This window comes from Argentina silus (assembly GCF_951799395.1).
Source record: "Argentina silus genome assembly, chromosome: 11".
Lineage (NCBI taxonomy): Eukaryota > Metazoa > Chordata > Actinopteri > Argentiniformes > Argentinidae > Argentina > Argentina silus.
In genome coordinates, this window is record NC_139665.1 from 6,961,353 (window position 1) to 6,983,048 (window position 21,696).

The following is a 21,696-nucleotide window of genomic DNA, read 5'->3' on the forward strand; positions in this document are numbered from 1 at the left end:
CCAACAACCATGCCACATTCAAAATCACCTTTCTTCCCCATTCTGATATTCGGTTTGAACTTCAGCAGGTCGTCTTGACCATGTCTACATGCCTAAATGCATTGAGTTGCTGCCATTTGATTGGCTGATTAGATATTTGCGTTAACGAGCAGTTGAACAAGTGTACCTAATAAAGTGGCCGGTGAGTGTATAAAATAACACATTTACGTAAGTGGGCACTTCCATATAAATATCCTGTGTGCTACACATACTTATCATTGTGCTCTCTTCAGTGAAGAAGATTGCTGTTCACCGTCATGCTTTTCAGATTGTATACCACTTATTAAACAAAGAATATATTCCTAAAATCAGTTATTTAAATATTTTCAGAAATGTCTCAAAAAATAGGAGATACAACATGTCTTATAGTAGTCTTATCAACTTTATAACATAACGCTCAGAAATCAGATGATGACAAAGTTTGATAATATTGTATTCATTTTTCATAATCCACTTGTCTCCATATCAGATTAGTGATCAGTACATTTGTTTTCAGTGTGATCGTTTGCATTTTACCATGTTATGTCTATTATCTGCTTGAAATATGAAACACACAGTTCTACGGAAAGTCTTGTAATATTGTAGCACCTTATAATATCTTCCGTTGGCCTGTTGCCTGGTCCTGCGACAGAGGACACTCTGGAGGGGTGCAGGTGACATGTCAGATAGTTTAGAACAACAAAAGGAAAGAAGACGACGAGCTGTAATATTGAGCAAGGCCGCCACTGGGAGCTTAGTCGTCTCTTCCTTTACCTGCTCAGCTGATGAACCAATGACTGACCCCTCTTTTCCCAATGTAAACAATGCCATCCAGTGCCACGCATGTGGCAAGAGCTCTTGTAGAAATTGAAAGGCAAGTTCCCCCTAATCTGTACATTATACTATCTAATAGGCCCCTTAAATCATTCAACAAATGTGTTAACAGAATTGAGACTATTGGTTTTACTGGGAATAAAATCTAGAAGTAGTATAAGTCCTTTGTGTAATGCACAAACCTGTGTATAAAGGTAACACATACAAGGAATAAAGAGGAGAAACACCAGCGTAGATATAGGCATAAAATACCAATTTATTACTTTGCACGATAACACAAATATTCCCTGCAGGCTAAAAAAAAAAAGAAGTATTTAAACATGTCACATAGCAATACAACAAGTGATTGGGCACCCTTGTAGGAGGGGCCAGAGGAAGCCCCACCCCTCCCCAGCAGGTCAGACAGGGTACCTTTCTATTGCTATCAGACAGTCACACAGCTCAGACCACTAGCAGAAAACAGCAGAGCTACACACCAGAAATAGGAGCTAAAAAATTAAATTACACTTACACAATGTCAAATAACAAGTCTGTAGGTATATATATATATATATATATATATATATATATATATATAGATAGATATAGATATATATATATATATCAGAGGAATTAAAAAATAAATCATGCTCTCTTTCAATCGGGGCACAGAAAGAATGGATCTTAAAAAGGTGAAAAAGAGGTAATCCTGAAGCCGTGGTCACCTTGGGCCGAGGCCCCTCACAGAGAGGAAGTGCGCTTGTGTGGGACCAGCAGGTGGCGCCACAGGACAGGAGAGCCCCGAGAGGTGTGGCAGGGGCACAAACCAGGAAGTGGGCGCCAAAATGGACACTACACCAGCCTGAGCGGCGGCGAGGGGTCAAGTCTTCACGGGCCCACGTTTGAACAAAGTACCTCGTTTGAGTTTGAACACGACGCCAAGACTCCACCCCTCCGCCTCCGACTGCTTGTGCCCTGTTTTACTGACATTTGTGTAGGAATCTTTAAAATACGTCTTGAAGAGACTGGACAATATTGCTAGCCTAAAACAGTCTCACTAAATTCAGAAACATTTACCCAAAAAAGTAATATTTTTTTCTCTTTCTGTCTCTTAATAAATATGACTCTAAAGAGATTTAGGACAATACTCTGGCATGCAGGCGGGAAGTCTAAATGTTATTATGTTTAAAAAAAATTCTCAACAGAGCCTAAAGAGCTAGAGAATGCACATACCCACTGATTGATACAAGCAAAAAAACAAGTACAGAAACACAAACGGCGATATAGAGAGCAGACCAACAGCCACATCAACAAGACGAATTATAGCTTTTTCCTCATTCGAAAACTGGATTTGGGTTAATATTGCTTTGCAATGATAATATATTCAAAAGTGGGAGTCACCGTCTGTGTCCCCTGCTAAGAGCCACGCCTGGACTCAGTCTAACCAAGACTCTAACCAAGCCCACAGGTAAGTAGCGATACACCGCAGGGGGCAGAAGCAGACGTGACCTCCGGCTTAGTCTCAGAGCTAGCTGTGCTCTAAGATTGAGCCAGGTCATATCCGCCGACTGCTGCTCCCTACTTGGACTAGAACACCAGGTTGAATAACTGTCGCCGTGGGAAAACTAGTGCACAGCTCTGCCCCAAAACTTATTGCATCCAATGCCTGAACCCCCCCCCCCTCCCGACTGCTGCTCTCCCACAGGTAGAGCAGGGCGCCCACGACAAGTACCACCCCTCCCAGGCCCCACATCCGACAAGTAGGACGCCCCCCCCCACCTCCTCTCCCACAGGTAGCGCCCACGCCCCGGACAGGTAAGGCGCTCAAACTCATTCATAGCAAACCTGCTGCTTTACCGATGGTTTATTACAAAAGGGTTTTTTCTTTGAGTCATCCCCCCTGACGAGGCGTGTGCGCTGCCGATCCCCGTCCCACCCGAGCTTTCAGGGCGCAGCCTTGCACAGCCATAACCACGAACGTAACAATCTAAACCGTGATCTTATCCAGGACAATCACCTGTCGTCAGGTGTCACAAGTCCAAGGGCAGTGCTGATGCTTTTTGTCTGTTCATGTCCGGAGTTAAAACCTTGCGTTAAAAAAAACAGAAACACCATAAGTAGAGACTTAGATAGATATACTTGTTCAAATACACACAAACAGTAATAGAAACACATTTGAAGTCTAAAAATTCAACTCGTTGCCTATTGCATACCTCTTTTACAACTCCCTACGCCCCAGTTTCCTCCTTCGAGCCCTGATTGTCGCCACTCTTCCACTGGAACCACAAGCTCGCTGCCCACCTCTGTTCTACCAGTCAGGGTCGCAGTGATGACTCTACACCACCGTCTCACTAGAGCTTACATCCCTTCCCCAACACCAGAAACGACTGTTACTGAGAATCAGGGAGCATTAACCCAAACACCTAGGGTCTATGCCTGGGGTCTATGCCTCGGCCACCATGCTACAAAAGTGTCTCCAACCTCCAGAAATATCTTCGCAGCTCCACTGCCGTGTCCTGATCTCATAACTTCACATCTGGGTTGCTGCCGGTCTGATAATCATCGTTGCAAGAACAACATTAACAACAATAATAACAACAACAAGAACAACAACAACAGTAAACTACTACTCTAAACAACAGTTTAAGATAGCCACAAAATGTTTTATATTAAACTCTTACAAATCTGCTTTTTGATTCTTATGTATAAATGCATAAAGGTAAGAGAGAGTGCCCTCAGTTGCTTGCCTAGCGTTCCGGGTCAGTGCAATGAATTGGCCAGTAGCAAAGGAGACCTCAAAAGTAAGCTCACGTTTACGGCCCCCAAATATCAGACGACTAGCGCCTTGCTAAAAAACCGTGCTACGCCCAACAGTGTCATAACCATCCAGACAGATAAACATCCCCCTCTTCTTCACACGGACCGCGAGGCAGATTAGCTGACGTTATGTCCGTATGAAGCACTCAACCTTTCAACAGCTCCTAACGCCGCGTCAGTCACCCAGGCCCCACCACGGTTGCTACTGCTACACCCCCCCCCCACCGGCCTCTGTGAAGCCTGTATATTCATCTGTTCAAAGTTGCTTTTATAGATGTAAATATTTATATATATGTATGTGAGAATATAAAAACATCCAATCTGAGGCATTTACAGCAGTTATCTCCTTGATTGCCCTTTACAATTCAGTGGCCTGCCATGAAACACACTCTCTCACGCGCACACACACACACACACACACACACACACACGTATATACAAAGACACACGTTTAAGCACTTATTCTTCGCTAAATGGGAGAAGAAGAGTAATGGGTATGGATACCCAGGTCACCTCGCTTGTAAAAGACCGAAAAAGGAGAAAAAGTTAAAACACGATCATAAAAACAAAAAATATATATATGTATATATATATATATATATATCATTCTCAAAAAGGTCGAACCCCCCACCTGTTTCCATGCAACCCCGAACCCAAGACCTTGTGACAGATTTTCGCCCAAAGGGGCTTTGAGGTAAAAGTAGACAGAGTCCTGCTTAGCTGGGAGAGCTGGAGCTGGTCTGACGATGGCCGCCAGTTCGCTCCAGGCTCAGTGTATCTTACAAAAACAAAAACGAAAAAAGACATTCAAACCGAAAAACAAACTCAAAATAATGGCTCAACTTGTGTGTATTTTTTTTTTCTCTGTTTTTTTTCTCGGTGCATTGGAAACCCCCCCCCCCTCCCCCCCGACGGTCTCTCAGTGCCGGATTGCTGGTAGGAGGCGGCTGGATTGGGAACGCCGGTCGTTTGCCGAAACGGGACTTGACGACTCGGCAGACTCCACTGGCTTCTAGCCGCTTTGGTGCAGATCAAGACACAAAAGAGAGAGAGAGAGAGAGAGAGAGACTGGCAAAGAGAGAGAGAGAGATAGATAGGAGAGAGAGAGATAGATAGAGAGAGAAGTGCGCCCTCTGCTGGCGTCCTCAGGCGAAGTACATGGTGTGCTGGGTGTCATAGTGAATCTGGACCGCCTTGGCCAGAGCCTGAGGGTCCCGGCCGTTACTCTGGCCCGACACGTGACTGCCCTCCGCACTGCAGGATGGGAGAGACGGGGGTTAGGATGGAACTACAACAACGTGCGGTTGATTTTGTGTTCTTGCTAAACTGTATGACTCCCGAGACTAGCCACCTCCAGGTGGGTTGGCATACAGAACATTAAATGGACTCCAATATAATATATGACATCAAGGTCAATATCAACACGCTATCTGACAACGGAAATATAGTCAGTGGAGCTAGATGTGCAGAACATAAACAGGCATGTGAATGCATTTCTATCTGCAACATCCCATCCCCCTGAGCCCCCTCCAGAGGCCGCGGGTGGTCTCACCTGTCATGGTCTTTGTCCACCAGGTGGTAGCGGGCACGGAAGGCCACCAGCCTGGCGTAGTAGGCGGGCGCGGGGATGGAGACGGAACGGGTGCAGCGGACGTAGGTGTGGCACAGCTGGTAGGTGAGCAGCTGCAGCTCGTCGGCCGTGAAGCAGTTGTCATCCCACAGGACGTGGTAGTGGGAGGGCCGGCTGGTGCCCTGGGGGGGAGGAGGGGAGGGGACGGGAAGGGAGAGGGGAACAGAGGGTCAGTCATGGTAACCTTCAACAGCACATATACAATTCATCGCCAGCAGCGATGAACGGGGTCCAAGCCTCACTGCAAGGTCACAAGATCAAACGGCTGTCTGAGAACAGCTATGGGAGAGCCTTAGAGATATCTACCAGGTTTAGAGTGACATTTATAGTTGAAAAGAAATACAGAATATCGACATGTGTATTGTGCATCTCCCAAATGTCAGAAAATAGAGAGATAGGCAGGAAATCTGAGTTCAGAACTGGCCATCTATGAGGTTTGTATACAGTAAGTCATTAGATTTTGGGACCCTATCAACGGTGGGCTGATGAGGAAATATAAAATATATATTTTTTTTTTTAGTAAAATTCTGCTGTAAGATCTTGAAAGACGCTATAAATCAACTGAACCCACGAACCAACTCTACGAGGGAAATGTGGTGCAGCCTGAGGGTGCATGTGTGCGACCTACCTGGATCCCTGCATGGCTGCACAGGTAGAAGTCAAACTCGGAGGGGTGTGTGATGGTGCTGTCCACCGTGGTGCCGGCCGGGACGTTGCCGCTCTTCCCCACCTGCGTGTCGGAGGGCCAGAAGAAGAATGAGGAACGGGACTAGCAGATAGGCTGAGATGAACATTCTTGCGACCACTGCCAATAGCTGGTCCGCACTCAGAAAGAGATTTGAAAGGTTTCTTTATAGTGTTCATTTAGATCAGGGACCGATGGTTGACAAACGTTCCAGCCTAGGCTCTTGAGAGTGTCATCCAAAAAAAGCGAATCCTTAACTCATTTAGTGTTAAGGGTGAATAAAGTCAGCCAAATTGTCAACATTCTAGAGTGCCAGGGGTGACTTTATTCACCAAAAATAGATAAATTATGATCCTTCATTTTGTAGCCAATCAAAGTATTGTTGCTAGGTAAATACCACATAAAACACCTGCCACTCTAGGTTCCAGAACTCTTTGGCAGTGAGTGAGTTAAGTCCCCTCTTCCTCCGTCTCAAATCATCTGAATCTCCTTCACATTTCATGAAGGCGACATCAAAAAGGCTGGTGCAGGTAGAAATCGGTGGATGGGCCTCCGATTTCTACTTCCACCACAGCCTCCCCTGGGGGACATGCTAAAAGCAACATGGTAGACGGAGGAGAGGACGTGAAGACAGGAGGCCCTGTGAGAGTGTGGAGACGCTGACTCACCCTCTCGGCCTTGTCGGAGCAGAAGAGGCGGGTGTGGTGGCGTTTCTGCACCACGATGTAGGTGATGCCTGGCCGGTAGTCCTCCTCCAGGCTGATACACGCCTTCCTGATGGCTATGAGCTCTGGCCACGCCACCTACACACACACACGCACGGTCACACACACAAAATGAGGGACAGAAACAATTAGATTCACTTTGCAATGAATATACACAGCTACAACACTTGTACTTGGTTGAGACAAAAGTTTAAAAGATAGTCTTATGCAACCGGGTTCTACAACCTCCATCTCTACAAAGGGCTGGACAGTCTACAGCCACACTCCCAGTCTGGGTATGCAGTGTTGATAAACTGATGTTCCATAGCTAGCACCGTTACGTAGCGCTAACACTACTCAATACTTCAATGAAGCACTGGGAGAAAGAAATTAAAAACCTGCAAACCCTCAAGAACTTAGGTTTCGTATAGTACACCAGGGAAGGCTGGTGGAGGTAGAAATCGGAGGAAGGGCTCATTGTAATGCATTCCGTCCCATGCATTATAATGAGCCCGTCCTTCGATTTCTCCCTCCACCAGCCTCCCCCTGCCCAAACACCCATCAGAGCCAGTGACCCCCCTCCCCCAGGTGAAACCACACCTCCCTCACCTGTTTCATCTGGCCTTCGGACACCCCCCCGCGGTAATAGATGATGCGCGTGGGCTTGAAGCGCGTGGACTTGTAGAACTGGATGAGCAGCTCCCGCACCATGTTGGTGAGGTCCTGGATGACCTCCTGGCTGTACAGCTGCTCCTGGGACAGGTCCTGGCGGGAGGTCTGCACGCGCACTGTGGCGCAGTAGCGGCTGGGGTGGCCGTCCATGCTGCCCACCACCGCCGCAATCGACGGCTTTTTGCCGTCGCCCGCCGGGGGGTGCGTCACGTCGGCCCCCAGGAAAATGACGGGCTGCTGGAACACGGAGGGTCTGGGGAGGGGGAGAAGGATGGCTTAAACATAACATACAGCAGAAGACAAAAAACAATAAAACATTTTGACTTGACTAGCCCCTCCCACCCCCCATAGCCTCTCCCACCACCCTACCTCTGGTGGGGTACCAGCACATTGTTGATGCCGCCCAGCTTGGCGTTGATCTTGAGGCAGAGGTTGGAGAGGGTCTGGGGGGACGTCTTCACCACGTTCTTCACCTGGACACACTGGGTGGCCATGCCCAGCAGCGTGTCCCCCACCCGTTTCACCTCAGCTGGGGGGGAGACAGCGAGAGAGAGAGACAAAAGACAGCAAGAGAAAATGAGAGAGAGCGAGAGAGATTAAGAATACACAATTTTAATTAGAGACTGTAATTGGGGTAGCTAACTGAGAGTAAAAGAACAAAAGCAATGTTGTCTGGCATTGTCTGGTCTCAAAGTGACAAAATTGAGGTTATTTAAGGGTTACTTCAACTGTACCCAGTTTTACAAATAAGATTCATAGAATAAGTATGAACCAGTAGAACTGTCTGGTTGTAGTCCAGGGGAGGCTGGTGGAGGTAGAAATCAAAGGACTGACTCATTGTAATGAACGGAATAGAATAAGGAATGGTATCAAACACTTCTACCGCCGCTGGTATGAACACCAATCTATAATTTTGAGACCTATTGGAACGCTCTCTGAAAGCTCCTTGGTCTCACCGTAGACTGGCGTTTTTCCTGGCAGGATGACAACAATGAGCTGCAGGCCGACGTAGGACATCTTGAGGTGTTTGAACATAGGCTCCACGCTGTCTGCCCCCTGGGCGTATTTACAGAAGCAGGGCTGGCCCTGGATGGGCATCCCCGCGTCCTTTGAGATCTTCCTCAGCTGGTCTGTGAAGCTCCTGGAAGAAACAAACAAATCTTTTTAGGGAAAGATGCAGAGATCCGATACGGAGCGTCGGTCCCGAGCCGATATTGGCCTAGAATGCTGGATCGGGAATCAGAGATAAGGGAATGGTATGACAGGGCACTATTGAGATGCCTCCCAATGCTGATGGGAACACTATTGAGATGCCTCCCAGGGGCAGCAGGGTGATGGCAGGAGTGATGGGATTTGTACAGGGTGGAGGTAGAGTAGTGTCTCTACACAGGGTGGAGGTAGAGGAGTGTCTCTACACAGGGTGGAGGTTGAGTAGTGTCTGTACTCAGGGTGGAGGCGGGCGGGACTCACTTGAGCAGGTCCTCCCTGCATTGTTTCTGCGGGGCAAAGCACGCCACAGCCCACACCTTGATCTCGATGCCGGCATAGAACTGCTTCCCCCTCATGTCCCACACGCCCTGGTTGGGCGTGGCCACCGTCTTATTCTGCGGAGAGAGTCCCTACACTCTTAGTGAACCCCCCAGTTTGACCAGCCAACACGTCAGACGGTACTACCCTGCCCCCCTGCTCCCGTACGGACAACTCATCACAACAGTGATGGAAACCAGGGGAGGCTGGCGGAGGTAGAAATCGGAGGACGGGCTCATTGTAATACGTGGAGTGGAATGAAGTTTGATACCATTCCTCCTTGCATTCCTTGTATTAAAACGAGCCTGTCCTACGATTTCTACCTCCATCACTACTATACTGTGCAAAGCAGTCATATTCATACAATTTCAAATCATCATTTCCGCATCCTGTCTTTTTGATTGAGATGAGGTGGCATGTGTTAACAAATGAATGAGTAACACCAGTCTTAGGCATTCAGAATCTTTGAGTTTTTTCTAATCTAATTAAACAGTAAAAGTAGAATTGAACCGTTCAAAAATTAAAATACCCTGGAAACTGGAGTGCTCTTTACATTGAAGGTAAAGTTGTCATCAGTTAAGATAATCACTTAACAATACTGTCTCATGTAATGTGAGAGAGATGATATAGTTAGCCAGTTAGCCAACACAGTTACGGGCTAGCCAGTTAGCCAACACAGTTACGGGCTAGCCGGTTAGCTAGCCGGGTTGGGGGCAGGGGAGGCAGAAATCAGAGGACTGGCTCATTGCAATGCATGGAACGTAATAAGGAATGGCATCAAACATGTGATATCATTCCTCATTCCATGCATTGCAATGAGCCCATCCTCCGATTTCTACCTCCAGTAGCCTCTCCCGGTTAGGGGCTAGGGTTCGATACGGGACTCAGGGAACCATACACAACCCCCCCCCCCCCCCTCCAGAATGCGCCCAGCCCGGTGCACAAGTACTCACCCTGCCGCAGTCCCTGCCAGTGTCTGTACTGACCCGGCCCCCGTACTGCAGCATGGGGGCGGGGAGGACCCGGCCGGTCACCTCCGTCATGTCGTTGTGAACCACGATGCCAAACTCCTTCAGGTAGGGGTCCGGCCCCCCCACCATGCTGTTGCTCTTCACCTGAGGGGAGGGGGGGAGAGGGGGGGGGGGGTTAAATGATTGATTGTATGTTGGGGAAACACAGATTCACACAGACACACATCCTAGAGGACAACACAAGGAAGTGTGAAAGACTCATTTCCACTGTGGTCCTCGTTGAAAAACACACAAGACAAACAAAAAACACAAACAAAATATAAAAAACAGCCCGATTTACAAACCTCACACCAAAATAGATACATTCCATTTTATTCCATTTCATAAAAAACAGGGGTCTTTTTCTGGACCAGAAGTGAAGTGGTTTAGTCCTGTGCTCTTTGACTACAACTGTGACATGGTGATTCTCAAAACAAAACATCAAAACAAATCATAGACGCAGCTTTCAGAAAGCAGCCACTGCCACTTCCTCAACGGCAAGTCTCACTACCACTCACCAGTCTGCTGATCTCCTCCTGCCTGTCGGGAGCTGAGCGCGCTGTGGCTTTGATCATAGTGGAGGTCTGATTATCTGTGAGTTTCTTGATGCAGCGCTGGCCTGCCACGATGTTACAGACCTGGGCACGGGGACATGAGACAGCTGTTGGTTACTGAACATGGTAGTCAAGGAACAGAGACACCTCTTCAGCTGTAATGTGAACTCAGTATACGTACAGAAGGATTCAACTTAAAGTGTGTGTGTGTGTGTGTGTATTGCAGCTCTGTGTGTGTGTGTGTGTGTGTGTGTTGCGGCCGCCGCCCTCTCACCTCCAGGGGAAGGTAGGTGTGCTTCTGTTCCTGACCCACTTGCAGGCAGGGCAGGTGGGGGTATTTGAGCTGCAGGCTGTACTTCTGCTTGAAATACTGAGCCACGGTACACTCCATGGCCTGGCCGTTCTCCAGCTGCAAGGGGAAGCTGTGGGACCGCATGGGTCATGAAGACATGAGATCAACATGAACAATACTCACTAAAACACATGTCTTGGTTTAGCCTTAACAGGTTCTTGCGTTTAGAGACTGTGTTTTTGGAGAGGCTGATTAAAAATGCAAAAGACAAACTTCGTGTAGGGACGTGGGGACGTGCATATGACAGACAGAAGCTGGCATGTAGACAGAAAGTGGCATGTAGACAGAAAGTGGCAAGTAGACAGAAAGTGGCAAGTAGACGGGGGGCGCTTACGTTTGGTGGCTGGCAGGGCGGCGCGTGACATTGCACACACGATACTTCCTCTTCATCTGACCACAGTGTGTGACCTCTACTTTCAGACCTGCTCGACACACGCAGACAGACAGACAGGGTAGAGAATATCACCGGTGAGGCCATGGAGAACGGGGGGGGTTTACAAGGAGAGGTAAAACTGACATCTTTAGAACATGTTATGTAAAATATGACATTTTAGGCGGTCAGCTTTTAGACAGTTGGTGGGATAATTCATCTTTGACTGAGTGTTCTATTGAGCAAGACTCTTTTTGTTAGTGAACTTAAATTCACTCAAATTGAATCCAACCTTGAGATTGAAGAGCGAAAAACTATTGCAAATTTCAGGAAAGCACGATTGAGTTGGGCCCCCATATCTCAAGCTAGGATTCAGCCTTAAGTGTGGGTTATGGATGTACAGGGTTGGGGCCAAATCCAGTTCAATTCAGTCCCAATTAAGAAGATTAATTGAAATTCTATTAAATTAACTTAATTAATTCCATTCAATTAACTGAAACGTGTCGTTTTTCAATTAGAACTTCAATTCACTGAATGAGTAGAGTTTGAATTGATCAGGGGAGGCTGGGGGAGGTAGAAATCAGAGGACGGGCTCAGTGTAACGCATGGAATGGAAACGTGTGCGTTTGATACCGTTCCTCATTCCGTTCATTACAATGAGCTCCGTCCTCCGATGTCCACCTCCGCCAGCCTCCCCTGCCCCAGTCCTGAAGGTGTGTGAGGTGCAGTTCTTTGGTGGGGCCGTGGCAGGCGTGTGTAGATGCATGGTAAAAACATTGGTCTGACCTGCAGGTCCCCACCCACCTCGGATCTCCTTGGTGAATTTGACGCGTTGGGAGTCGGTGAGTGGCTTGGTCTGCTCGTTGATGTTCTGGATGTCCAGGACCTCACACATGAACTCAATGACTGGCTGGGCGCGGTAGAACGCAGTGGCAGACACTGTGGGACCACAAAGGGGGAGGGGGGTGAGGTCCACAGTCTGGCTTTCACACAAACATACAAATGCGTACACACACACACAGTATTTTCCAACGGTTGTCTAAACTATTGACTTCCTTAATGGATCAGAATTTAAACATGTTTTACCTCTACATCAAAGCAACAGAAACGCATGTATAAATGTTGTGAGGTTTCTAGACAAACACGTAGAAGTGTTTCTACTTCATCGTACCATCGATGTTGAGCATCATGTTCCACATGGCAGGACGGACGGACTGATGGAAGCCGAACCACACCTCCCTCCCTCCGCCCAGGGGGTGGTAGTAACCCTCCGGCGGGGAGAAGAACGAGCGGCCTACGGGGGTGTACCTGGACGCACACACGCACATGTTAGTGATTGGTTGTGTGAGATCACCATGCACAAAACAAGAGCCTAGATATCCAATTAGGCTATTCTCTGAAAGATTACTCTTTACATAAAAATCTTTTTTTATATACCTATGACCAATCTGTTTTCTAGTATTTCGGCACAGGTAGAGATAATTGCAACGTGGCTACCAAGTTATTGGAATAAACCCCCAAACTTGTTTTCTTCCTTTCTCGAGCACTGCGACTGCCGATGGCACTTTTTCTTATTGCAGGTTTTACTCTCGATGACTGACTTGACTGAGTTGATTCACTTACTTCGACAAATGTATGTATTGTAAGTCGCTTCGGAGAGAAGCGTCTCCTAACTGACTTAAAAATGTAAGATGTCTGTTGCTGTACCTCATGGAAGGCAGGTGACGTGTGATGACATCCAGGGCCTGTACAGAGTCCTCGGGGACCTCGTCCAGGTGGCCAGACAGGGCGTCCAGCAGCATCTGGAGAGACACCACCGACACCCACTGCAGAGACACCTTGAAGGTCTGGTCCTTCCCCTCGCCTGGCAGAGTCACCTCCAGGTCCACCTGCGTGGCGGGGACAACAGGAGGGGAGGCAGGTGTGAGATGGAGACAGAGAGAGTCTAACTTAGAGGGATAGTACACCATAATTATCTCACCTTACAATTATATAATAATAATAATAATAATAATAATAATAATGTATTCATTTTGTATAGGGCTTTTCTCAGTACTCAGACAAAAGCACTGTCAGTAAAAATAAAAATAGCTCAAGATGAAAAGCAAGTTTAAAAAGATGGGTTTTGATATGTGCCTCATCTCTACCTAGAAAGTACTCTATGGACCAGCAACACAACACGTGGGTTTGTTTAGTTAGCGACAGCTTAGCGCCGTTGGTGACAGACGCTAATTCGACATTCAGAGCCCTCAGGTGCTGAGGAGGAGAGAGGGAACCGTAGGCGACCGGCAGAGTAGACAGAGGCACCGTGAGGAGGACTCACCCGGTCTCTCCCGATGGGCAGGGGGTGGGCCGTGTACATGTTCCTCTTCCCGTCGTAGCCAGGTTGTCGATCCCCAAAGATCTGCATCTTGAAGTGTCGAACCATGGTGTCCACCACCTCCCTGAGAGACACAGAACCGCCGTGAGCAGCGCCCAGAACACACCCAGACCCCCAGGACACACCCAGACCCCCCCCCCCCAGGACACACCCAGACCAGCATTAGTGCTATCCCATCCCTTACAATTCTTTGTGGAAAATGTCTCCCAATGTCTCCCCAACCCCCATTCCTTCTCTCACTTGCCTTGACAAGACCTTACACACTTCAGTTCCCCCAACAAAATACATCTGTGCCTCCAAATTATTTAACATTTTTGCATTCCATCCTCCCCTCTTAAAACCATGTCCAGCTCTTGCTCTCCTCTGTAGGTAACCCCTCCCCTCTCTGTAGGTAACCTGTCTCACTCTCTCCTCTCTGTAGGTAACCTGTCTCACTCTCTCCTCTCTGTAAGTAACCTGTCTCACTCTCTCCTCTCTGTAGGTAACCTGTCTCACTCTCTCCTCTCTGTAGGTAACCTGTCTCACTCTCTCTCCTCTGTAAGTAACCTGTCTCACTCTCTCCTCTCTGTAGGTAACCTGTCTCACTCACTCCTCTCTGTAGGTAACCCCTCTCCCTCTCTCCTTGTCACCCAGTCCTAGTAGTATTTACCTGTTGACCCTCCGAGGCCGTTTCTCAGGCTTGATGTCGATATCGTAGTGATAGACATCAATCTTGGGAATCTGCACCTGGAAGTGGTTGGCCAGCAGGCGGATGGGTTTCCCCACGGTGCCCAGGCCGGGACGGCGAGGGGGCTGGAAGAGGGAGGTAGGGGCAGGCGGGCCTGGGGGGGAAACACACACATATACATCACAGTTAAAAACATTTACCTTAGATAGTAAAGCGCCTCTTCTCAACCAAAAACTTTAAATGTGTCGTTTTGTTTTCAAGACTTGACTGACATTTTTCTAACTGAGGGGACATCAGCAAAAAGAGTTGGTTCAGGAAACAAGTTTAAGAGTCGACTAGCCTACTGTGGGCTTGATTATTGGTAGCTGAGCTCATTGGACAGAGTAAGTCAACTGACCAATGCAAACCATTACATAAAATTCCACTTTTCTTTTTTACATCAAATTCAAGATTTGTGGGATAAGATAGTTTGTGCATATTCCTGAACTGGCCACACGCACACATAGGCACATGCGCACACACACAAGATTGATCAGTCACTTTGGCCTATGACTAGGGCTGGGCGGTATATTCGAATAGTTTTAACCATATACTTGATGTATTTAAATGCATGAAATGGCCATGAGCTATATTTGATCATTTTTACAAGCATTTAACTTCTGTCTAAACATTTCCTTCATTCCCCCCCCTGTGTAACATCTGAGGACTGTGGTCAGGGCATGATTATGGCTGATGTAGCAGAGTCTGGCAGAGCCAACCTCACACCCTCCTTGCATTGGCCTACTGGACCTGTGGTCACCGCCACCACACAATAACCCTTAATAAGCAAATCACGGCTTGACTGCTGTTCCCAGGAGAGAATCAGAGAGCAGAGAAGAATAGCGGATCTCCTGCACACCTTTTCTGCACAACAAAACTTATTTTAAAATGATGTGTGTTCTTGTCACAGCTTTTGTGTTTTGTCTGCTGTCAAAATCTGCTGAAAACAAACAAATTAAAAAAAAAAAACGGTGTAAATGTAGACTGTTACTTTGAACGAGAAGTGTGTTTTAACTTTATGTTAAGCCTCATCCAAGCTATAAGGAAAACATTAGGAATATCAAGACATACATTGTGTATCGCAGGTAATAAGGTAAGAAAAGGTCTGAGAATATAGAGATATGAATTTTAGGCCATCAAGCCCAGCATTACCTATGACCCAGATAGGTCAACAGGAGACAACAAAACAATGACCCACAATTACCCGCCACTTCACCCCAACCCCACCCCACAGGACCCACTTCACCCCAACCCCACCCCACAGGGCCCACCCAGACAAAGACCGGTGCATCTGAGACAGACAGCAGCAGGGCCAGATGGGGGACTGCGAGGACTTGGATTACCATCACCATCTTTACCAATGCGCGTGCACACGCCGCGCACACACACACACACACACACACACAGACACAGAGACGCACACAGACACAGAGACGCACACACACACACACACTCCCTGACAGCCCTTAAGATAGAGATATATCGAAGATAGACTTCCATCCTACATTACATTGAGCTTGCTTGGCTTTCATCCCTCATATCCCAGTAACAATAGAGGAACTGCAGATTTAGCATTTGTTTAATGACACAATCAAGACTCTGAGCACAGAGGGAGAGAGGGGAGTCTTGGGTGGTTCATTAAGGGAGGGGGGGTGTAAGGGGGGGATGCTTACTGCTTTTGTCAACTGACAACAAGGGGGCTGCAGGGGTCCTGAACCCGATGCTCCAACATGCTCCAGTTAGCAAGTGAAGCGCAAGCGGGCGGGCGGACGGACGGGGGGCGGGGAATCAGGACCCGCCCTGTGGTCCTCACATGCCGCCACCCCCCACCTTCTTACCCGCTGCGTCCCTCCGCAAGATAAAGCAACGGGAGCGAAAACAACAGCCCCAGAGCAGAGTGTGTGAGAGAGTGTGTGAGAGAGAGAATGAGTTAAACAGTGTGTGTATGTGTGTGTGTGTAGGCTTCAGAGAAAGGGGTCCATGCACGGTTACGCTAGGTCGCCTGGCCTATATATAGCCCCCTCAGCTGCTGCACCAGGACGTGAGAGGGCTTGTCAGCGTGTCACTGCGTGGAATGCCAGGACCCCTCCCTTCTCTCAAACCAGCATGTTTCTCCCCCTATACACACACCCATCCATCCATCCACCCACCCACCACAGGGCTGTCTCACCCCCTACAACCACCACAGGGCTGTCTCACCCCCTACAACCACCTCAGGGCTGTCTCACCCCCTACAACCACCTCAGGGCTGTCTCACCCCCTACAACCACCTCAGGGCTGTCTCACCCCCTACAACCACCTCAGGGCTGTCTCATGCCCCACAACTACCTCAGCCCTGTCCCATCCCCTACAACCACCTCAGGGCTGTCTCATGCCCCACAACTATCATGGAACGGGGGTCTCTCCCCCCCCCCCCCCCCCCCCACGGGTGTATCTCACCCCCCAAAACCACTCACTGGTACCCCTTAACTTTGGGGTCAAGGCTGAACCACCCAACTCTCCCACAGCTTGGCCGGCTGCCAGATGCACGTCACATAACACTTCAGTTCCAACTGCACCCGATCAAGCCGACACAAAACCACGGCATTCTAGAATACGGCCACGTGAGCGTGCGGCTGCACTGTGATTCCGAGATGGGCAACACAGGGGAACGTCGGTTACAACACTTGTTGCTTTCAGATTATGTGGTCATAAACTGTGTTTTGGGGGGGGAGGAGAGAGAGAGGGGGGGGGGGGGGAAATAAAAGCTTTTTCAGCCAAATTAAACAAAAATACAGCTTTGTTTATCTGTGTGGTCATTTGGTAAATGTGATGAAATAAGTGCATGTTCCTGGTGAGACGAGGAGCGCACGCCCCGCGTCTGGCCTTTAGAGAGGATTCACGTGTATTAACGACACACTGGAGAGTGTGATGGTGCAAGACGCTGGCCAGCATGCAAATGTCCCCTACTAATACGCAGCGGTCGGCCATAAAACGAACAAGAAGCAAACCGTTTTGCTCCACTGACGAGTCTAAGGCAGTTAAATCTGTTGTACAGTGTTTAGACCTGGTCAGGAAAAGCACTGGGGCTCATGGCTGTTAGTGACAGACAAATATAAACAAACAACCTCGCTCTCTGTTTGCACACTTGCACAAAGTTGGCGCCTAAAGCTGCAATGCCAAAGAAACAACCCCATGATAAAAGGCTGTTGATGCTTGTCCTCTGCGGTGGGTTTAAATGGGAAGTATGGCCTAGGAGTGCTGATGTAGTGTGTGTGCTCCTGGTCTCTGTGTGTGTGTGTGTGTGTGTGTGTGTGTGTGTGTGTGTGTGCTCCTGGTCAGTGTGTGTGTGTGTGTGTGTGTTCCTGGTGTATGCTCCTGGTCTGTGTGTGTGTGTGTGTGTGTGGTGTGACAGTGGGGCTTAACCTGGGGGACAGGATAGACTGGGTGGTGAGTCAGTGATGACACTGAACATGCAGTCACCTGCAAATCCACTGGATTACTACGGTCACCAGGGCAGCCATTCACAAGACCCAGCGGGACGACGAACAAGGAGTTAGGTGTCAATTCAGAACTACTAGGAACTACCAGACTACTACTACAAGGCTACTACTACCACCACCAGACTACTACTAGGGTACTACTACTGCAGTGCATCATGTACATTGATGCAGGTGTTGCTTTGTTGAGCATCTATTCTGATGGAGGACTCTGCAGCGAGGCCAATCTGCCCCTAGGGGATAATTAAGTCCCTACGACTACTATAAAAAGCTCTGGTATCTAATGCGTGGAGGGATACAGCTGGTAAAAAGGCAAATTTGAGTTAAGAGCAGGTTGTTCCTGTATATTACAACTAAGAGGATCATACTGTCAAAGTGTAGAATCTACGACCTCTGGCTTGATGGGACGAGATGCAATAATAGACGGTTGAGAGTTTAAGCTAGTTCCAGATTAATGTTCCGTACCCCGCGTCCATGACTGATTAGGGGATGTCACAGTTTACAGGTTAAAGTTAACTCAGCGAGAACATGGTTGTCTTCCATGTTACCGTGGTGTGTGTCTATTACAGAACACATGTTTTGGACACCTTTGTTTTAGTTGGGATGATGAGTCAGAAGTGTGGGACTATTTGGGTATTTCCAGAGGGCTCATCTGGAACCTAACCAAAAAATTCCAGAGGGCTCATCTCAAATCATTTATACAATAATATAAATTGGGGGGGGGGGGGTTAGTTCAAGCTGATCACAACCTCATACTGTAACACCCTATGATGGACAAAAACAAATGCCCCAAATGACTAATTACTATTACTAATATTACTAATTACTAATATATTGTTTGGCCAGTCAGAAGTAAATGTAGAGGCAGGTGTGAATACAGTGTGATAGGCAAGCACATATTAGAAAAGGCTCATATTAGGAGAACAAGATTTTGTGCAAGACACTTTTTTAGTTGCAGAGCCACAATACGGAATAGGGCTAGTATATTATTATATTTCTCATTATTATTATTATATTTCTCTTTATTATTATTATTATTATTATTATATAATTTGACTTTTCAAATTAATTATATATAGCCATTGATTCTTGACAAATATAGCCTAAGTTAAAAATGCCTCAAGCACTTAGTTCAACTCTTACCCAATCAGATCCCCAAACAGAAGCTGGTTTTACTCCATTGTTTGTAAACAATGAAACTGTAAACAAACACTGCAGAGCTTTAAAACATGTTGATCACATGGGCAGTCAGTCCTTGCATCCATAGCTCTGTCTATGAATGAGAGTAGTCACATTTCTCAGGCTTTCTCGCTCAACTGTTTACCAAAGAAATGTGGCGGGGGGAGAGACTGCATTGTTGTTGAATCCTAGATCGCTCCACCAACAAACACAACCTTGTGGAATACTACAATTCATAGAAAACACAAGTACACAACATAAGTGAATAACAAAAAAAATGCAAGTATGAGTGATTCACTTATCTTGTGTCTGCTGATTCTGCATGCTCATAATGCATGCCCATGATAGCAGTTTCCCATTGAACCAGTCAATGCTGTGCAGCATGAAGAGATCTTACAATTTCCAGAGAAGATGTGATTAAAATATAAATCATTTTCAAAAGGGACACTGAACTGCAGTGTATCCAAATTGAGTGAAAGTGACAGGCATGTTAGGAAACGTGGGATGAAACAAGGACTTGGTGCAATGAGCACAGATGACTATTTGCTTAAATCAGCGTCATATCTGCTGGGACAAAGAGGTGGTATTACAATAAAGAGTGGAAGTGAGACGTTACTGTTACTAACGTCTTGTATCGGAGGTGAAAGGTCCGTGGATGTTTCAGTGTGGAGCACATTGAGGGACCTCGTGGATGTCAAATCATCAGATCCAACTGCCATCAGTGCACCACAGTAATCGCGTCTTTGTTATACTATGGACCGTATAGGTGAGCGGGCTGGCTTGCAAGTTCGATCGATAAGAACGAAGATCTAGTCCATATACAGGATCATTCCCTGCATGCACAAGCGCATGAGTTCCTCCCATGCAGGCGACGGTGGCGCGGAGCTAAACCCACTAACAGAAATGTACAATGTTGTCCAGAATCAACTAGCCAAGTCAAAACGTGAAATGATTACAACCAGCAATGTAAGAGCCATCAAATGGTTCATTATGTCCAAGTAATAAACAAAAGGCTGCCATATTATATCGCCTTGATTACGTTAGAAACGGACAGAGACTGTACGGAGAGAGTCCGCGAATGTCGATCGCTCAATTACCCAGGCTTCAACTAAACACATTTAGCTCAGGTATACTCACACACGCTGCAGAGCATGCTTACGCTTCATATTGCGTATTCGTTAAACGTGAAATTAAATGTACCGTTATCAAAAGGGAGGCGTTGTGTGCTGGAAACCCCAAATGGCTGGCTATCACAACATAACAGACATCAAGCGTAAACACACGACACGGAAGGAAAGGTCCTGGTTAAATCCCCCACACAATGCCTTCCAAACCTCCACACGAGCGGAAGGGACAGAAAGAAAACAAACAGTCGAGATAAATAAAAAACAATACTCCTTTTTTGTTCTGGATTACGTAACACGTGGTTATTAGACCGTAGAAGTCACGGACAAAACATAGTCTCCGTGTGACAGTATGCCACACAGGTTGGGCCTGATATTGCTCGTTTGTTTTTTTTCTCGGTCTTCGAGGCCTAGCTACAACCACGGCCCCCAGTGAAGCGATGCACCAGACACACACACTCCCGACACGGGGACTCATTTCATCTTCTTACCGGGTCCGAGCGCTTCCATGGCCGAGGGCTCTCTCTCCGTCTCTGTCCCGGCCTGGCGGCTCCGTACCGACACGGAAATTGGGGGCGGTATCTCGAAGCTTAGGGTGGCTAATTTAAGAAAAGGAATAGATGCGTAGATGTCCAGCGGTCTTGAGGATGCGTTGTCTTCTGAGTGTTTTAAAGCAGATCCTGAGGATTTGGAAGTGAGCATGCGCGAGGAGGCGCTATAAATTAAATGTGCGCTTGCGCAGACGGATAAAAGAGTGGTGGTGAAATGCGCCACCCGTGGCGTGTGTAGTAGGCTACATTCATATCGACTAAGACTTTTGAAGGGACTTGTTTCATTTCCCCCCAACTATCCTACAAAAAGTCATTCTATAGGTCTCTAACTTAAACCTTCCCAATTTAGGTGAACAGTGGGATTCGACGTTATTTATCCCAATGTCTAGATGCTACAATTGAGGGTATTTTGGTATCTGCCTGTGCATGCCTGGCGGGGTCAGAGGTCATGTCCCCTACCCTAACTCACCCTATCCCACCCTATCCCTACTCCACTCTTGGATAGTCCTCCTGCACAGACCAGCTGGCAGTCACGTCAAAGTATATTGATCATATGCACAGGATACAGGATGTAAATTGTAGTATGAAATGTTTACTTTGCCAGCTTCCTCTTAACAGTGCAAATATTATGTAACAATAAAAATACAATAATAACACAATAGGCGATAAGTGTTGTAGGCATAAGTATACATAAGGCCATAAGTGTAAGATAACGTGAGCAAAATAATGTGTGTATATGGTTGATGTGCAAATAGTGCAGGTGGGCAGTTATGTAGCTGTTCAAACATCTTGTGGTCTGGAGGAGCCACATGATGTCCACCTGATGCTCACCTGAATCTATGAGTATTTGCACTGACTCTCTGCATCAACCACACACACACACACACACACACACACACACACACACACACACACACACACACACACACACACACACACACACACACACACACACACACACTTACTATCTTCTATTACTCACACACACGTACACTCACTAGTACACTACTCGCTATTTATTACTGTATTGTATTGCTCACTTTATCTTACACCTAGAGTCTTATTTACACGTATGTCTACCGTATATGTTATTATTGTATTTTTATTCTTACGTCCAAATAATTG

At 47.2% G+C, this 21,696-nt stretch overlaps 1 protein-coding gene across 4 annotated transcripts; it reads right to left on the bottom strand.

The window, feature by feature from the left end:
- Nucleotides 1-1,084: 1,084 nt before the first annotated feature.
- Nucleotides 1,085-20,675, bottom strand: ago4 (argonaute RISC component 4). 4 transcript variants are annotated; one of them, XM_083679832.1, is made up of 18 exons: nucleotides 20,512-20,675; nucleotides 14,182-14,353; nucleotides 13,476-13,596; nucleotides 12,860-13,041; nucleotides 12,324-12,460; nucleotides 11,957-12,091; nucleotides 11,117-11,204; nucleotides 10,705-10,852; nucleotides 10,395-10,514; nucleotides 9,820-9,981; nucleotides 8,810-8,958; nucleotides 8,296-8,480; nucleotides 7,709-7,868; nucleotides 7,277-7,592; nucleotides 6,632-6,766; nucleotides 5,907-6,008; nucleotides 5,201-5,400; nucleotides 1,085-4,902 (listed from the first exon to the last, which is right to left on the bottom strand). In XM_083679832.1, exons 1-18 carry the CDS (start codon nucleotides 20,528-20,530, stop codon nucleotides 4,794-4,796), a joined length of 2,640 nt encoding a protein of 879 aa, XP_083535958.1. In that variant the 5' UTR covers nucleotides 20,531-20,675; the 3' UTR covers nucleotides 1,085-4,793. The 4 variants fall into 4 exon arrangements, with proteins under 4 accessions (XP_083535958.1, XP_083535957.1, XP_083535956.1 ...); XM_083679831.1 differs by having other exon boundaries at nucleotides 11,939-12,091; XM_083679830.1 differs by having other exon boundaries at nucleotides 8,810-8,943; nucleotides 20,512-20,641.
- Nucleotides 20,676-21,696: the final 1,021 nt, after the last annotated feature.

What these genes read in the sequence shown, in the direction of transcription:
- ago4 (XM_083679831.1), bottom strand. An exon ending in AGGAAAAACGCCAGTCTACG is followed by an intron (nt 7,869 to 8,295) that starts GTGAGACCAAGG and finishes TCTCCCCCCCAG; the next exon opens with CTGAGGTGAAACGGGTGGGG. An exon ending in GCTCCGACAAGGCCGAGAGG is followed by an intron (nt 6,009 to 6,631) that starts GTGAGTCAGCGT and finishes TCCGACACGCAG; the next exon opens with GTGGGGAAGAGCGGCAACGT.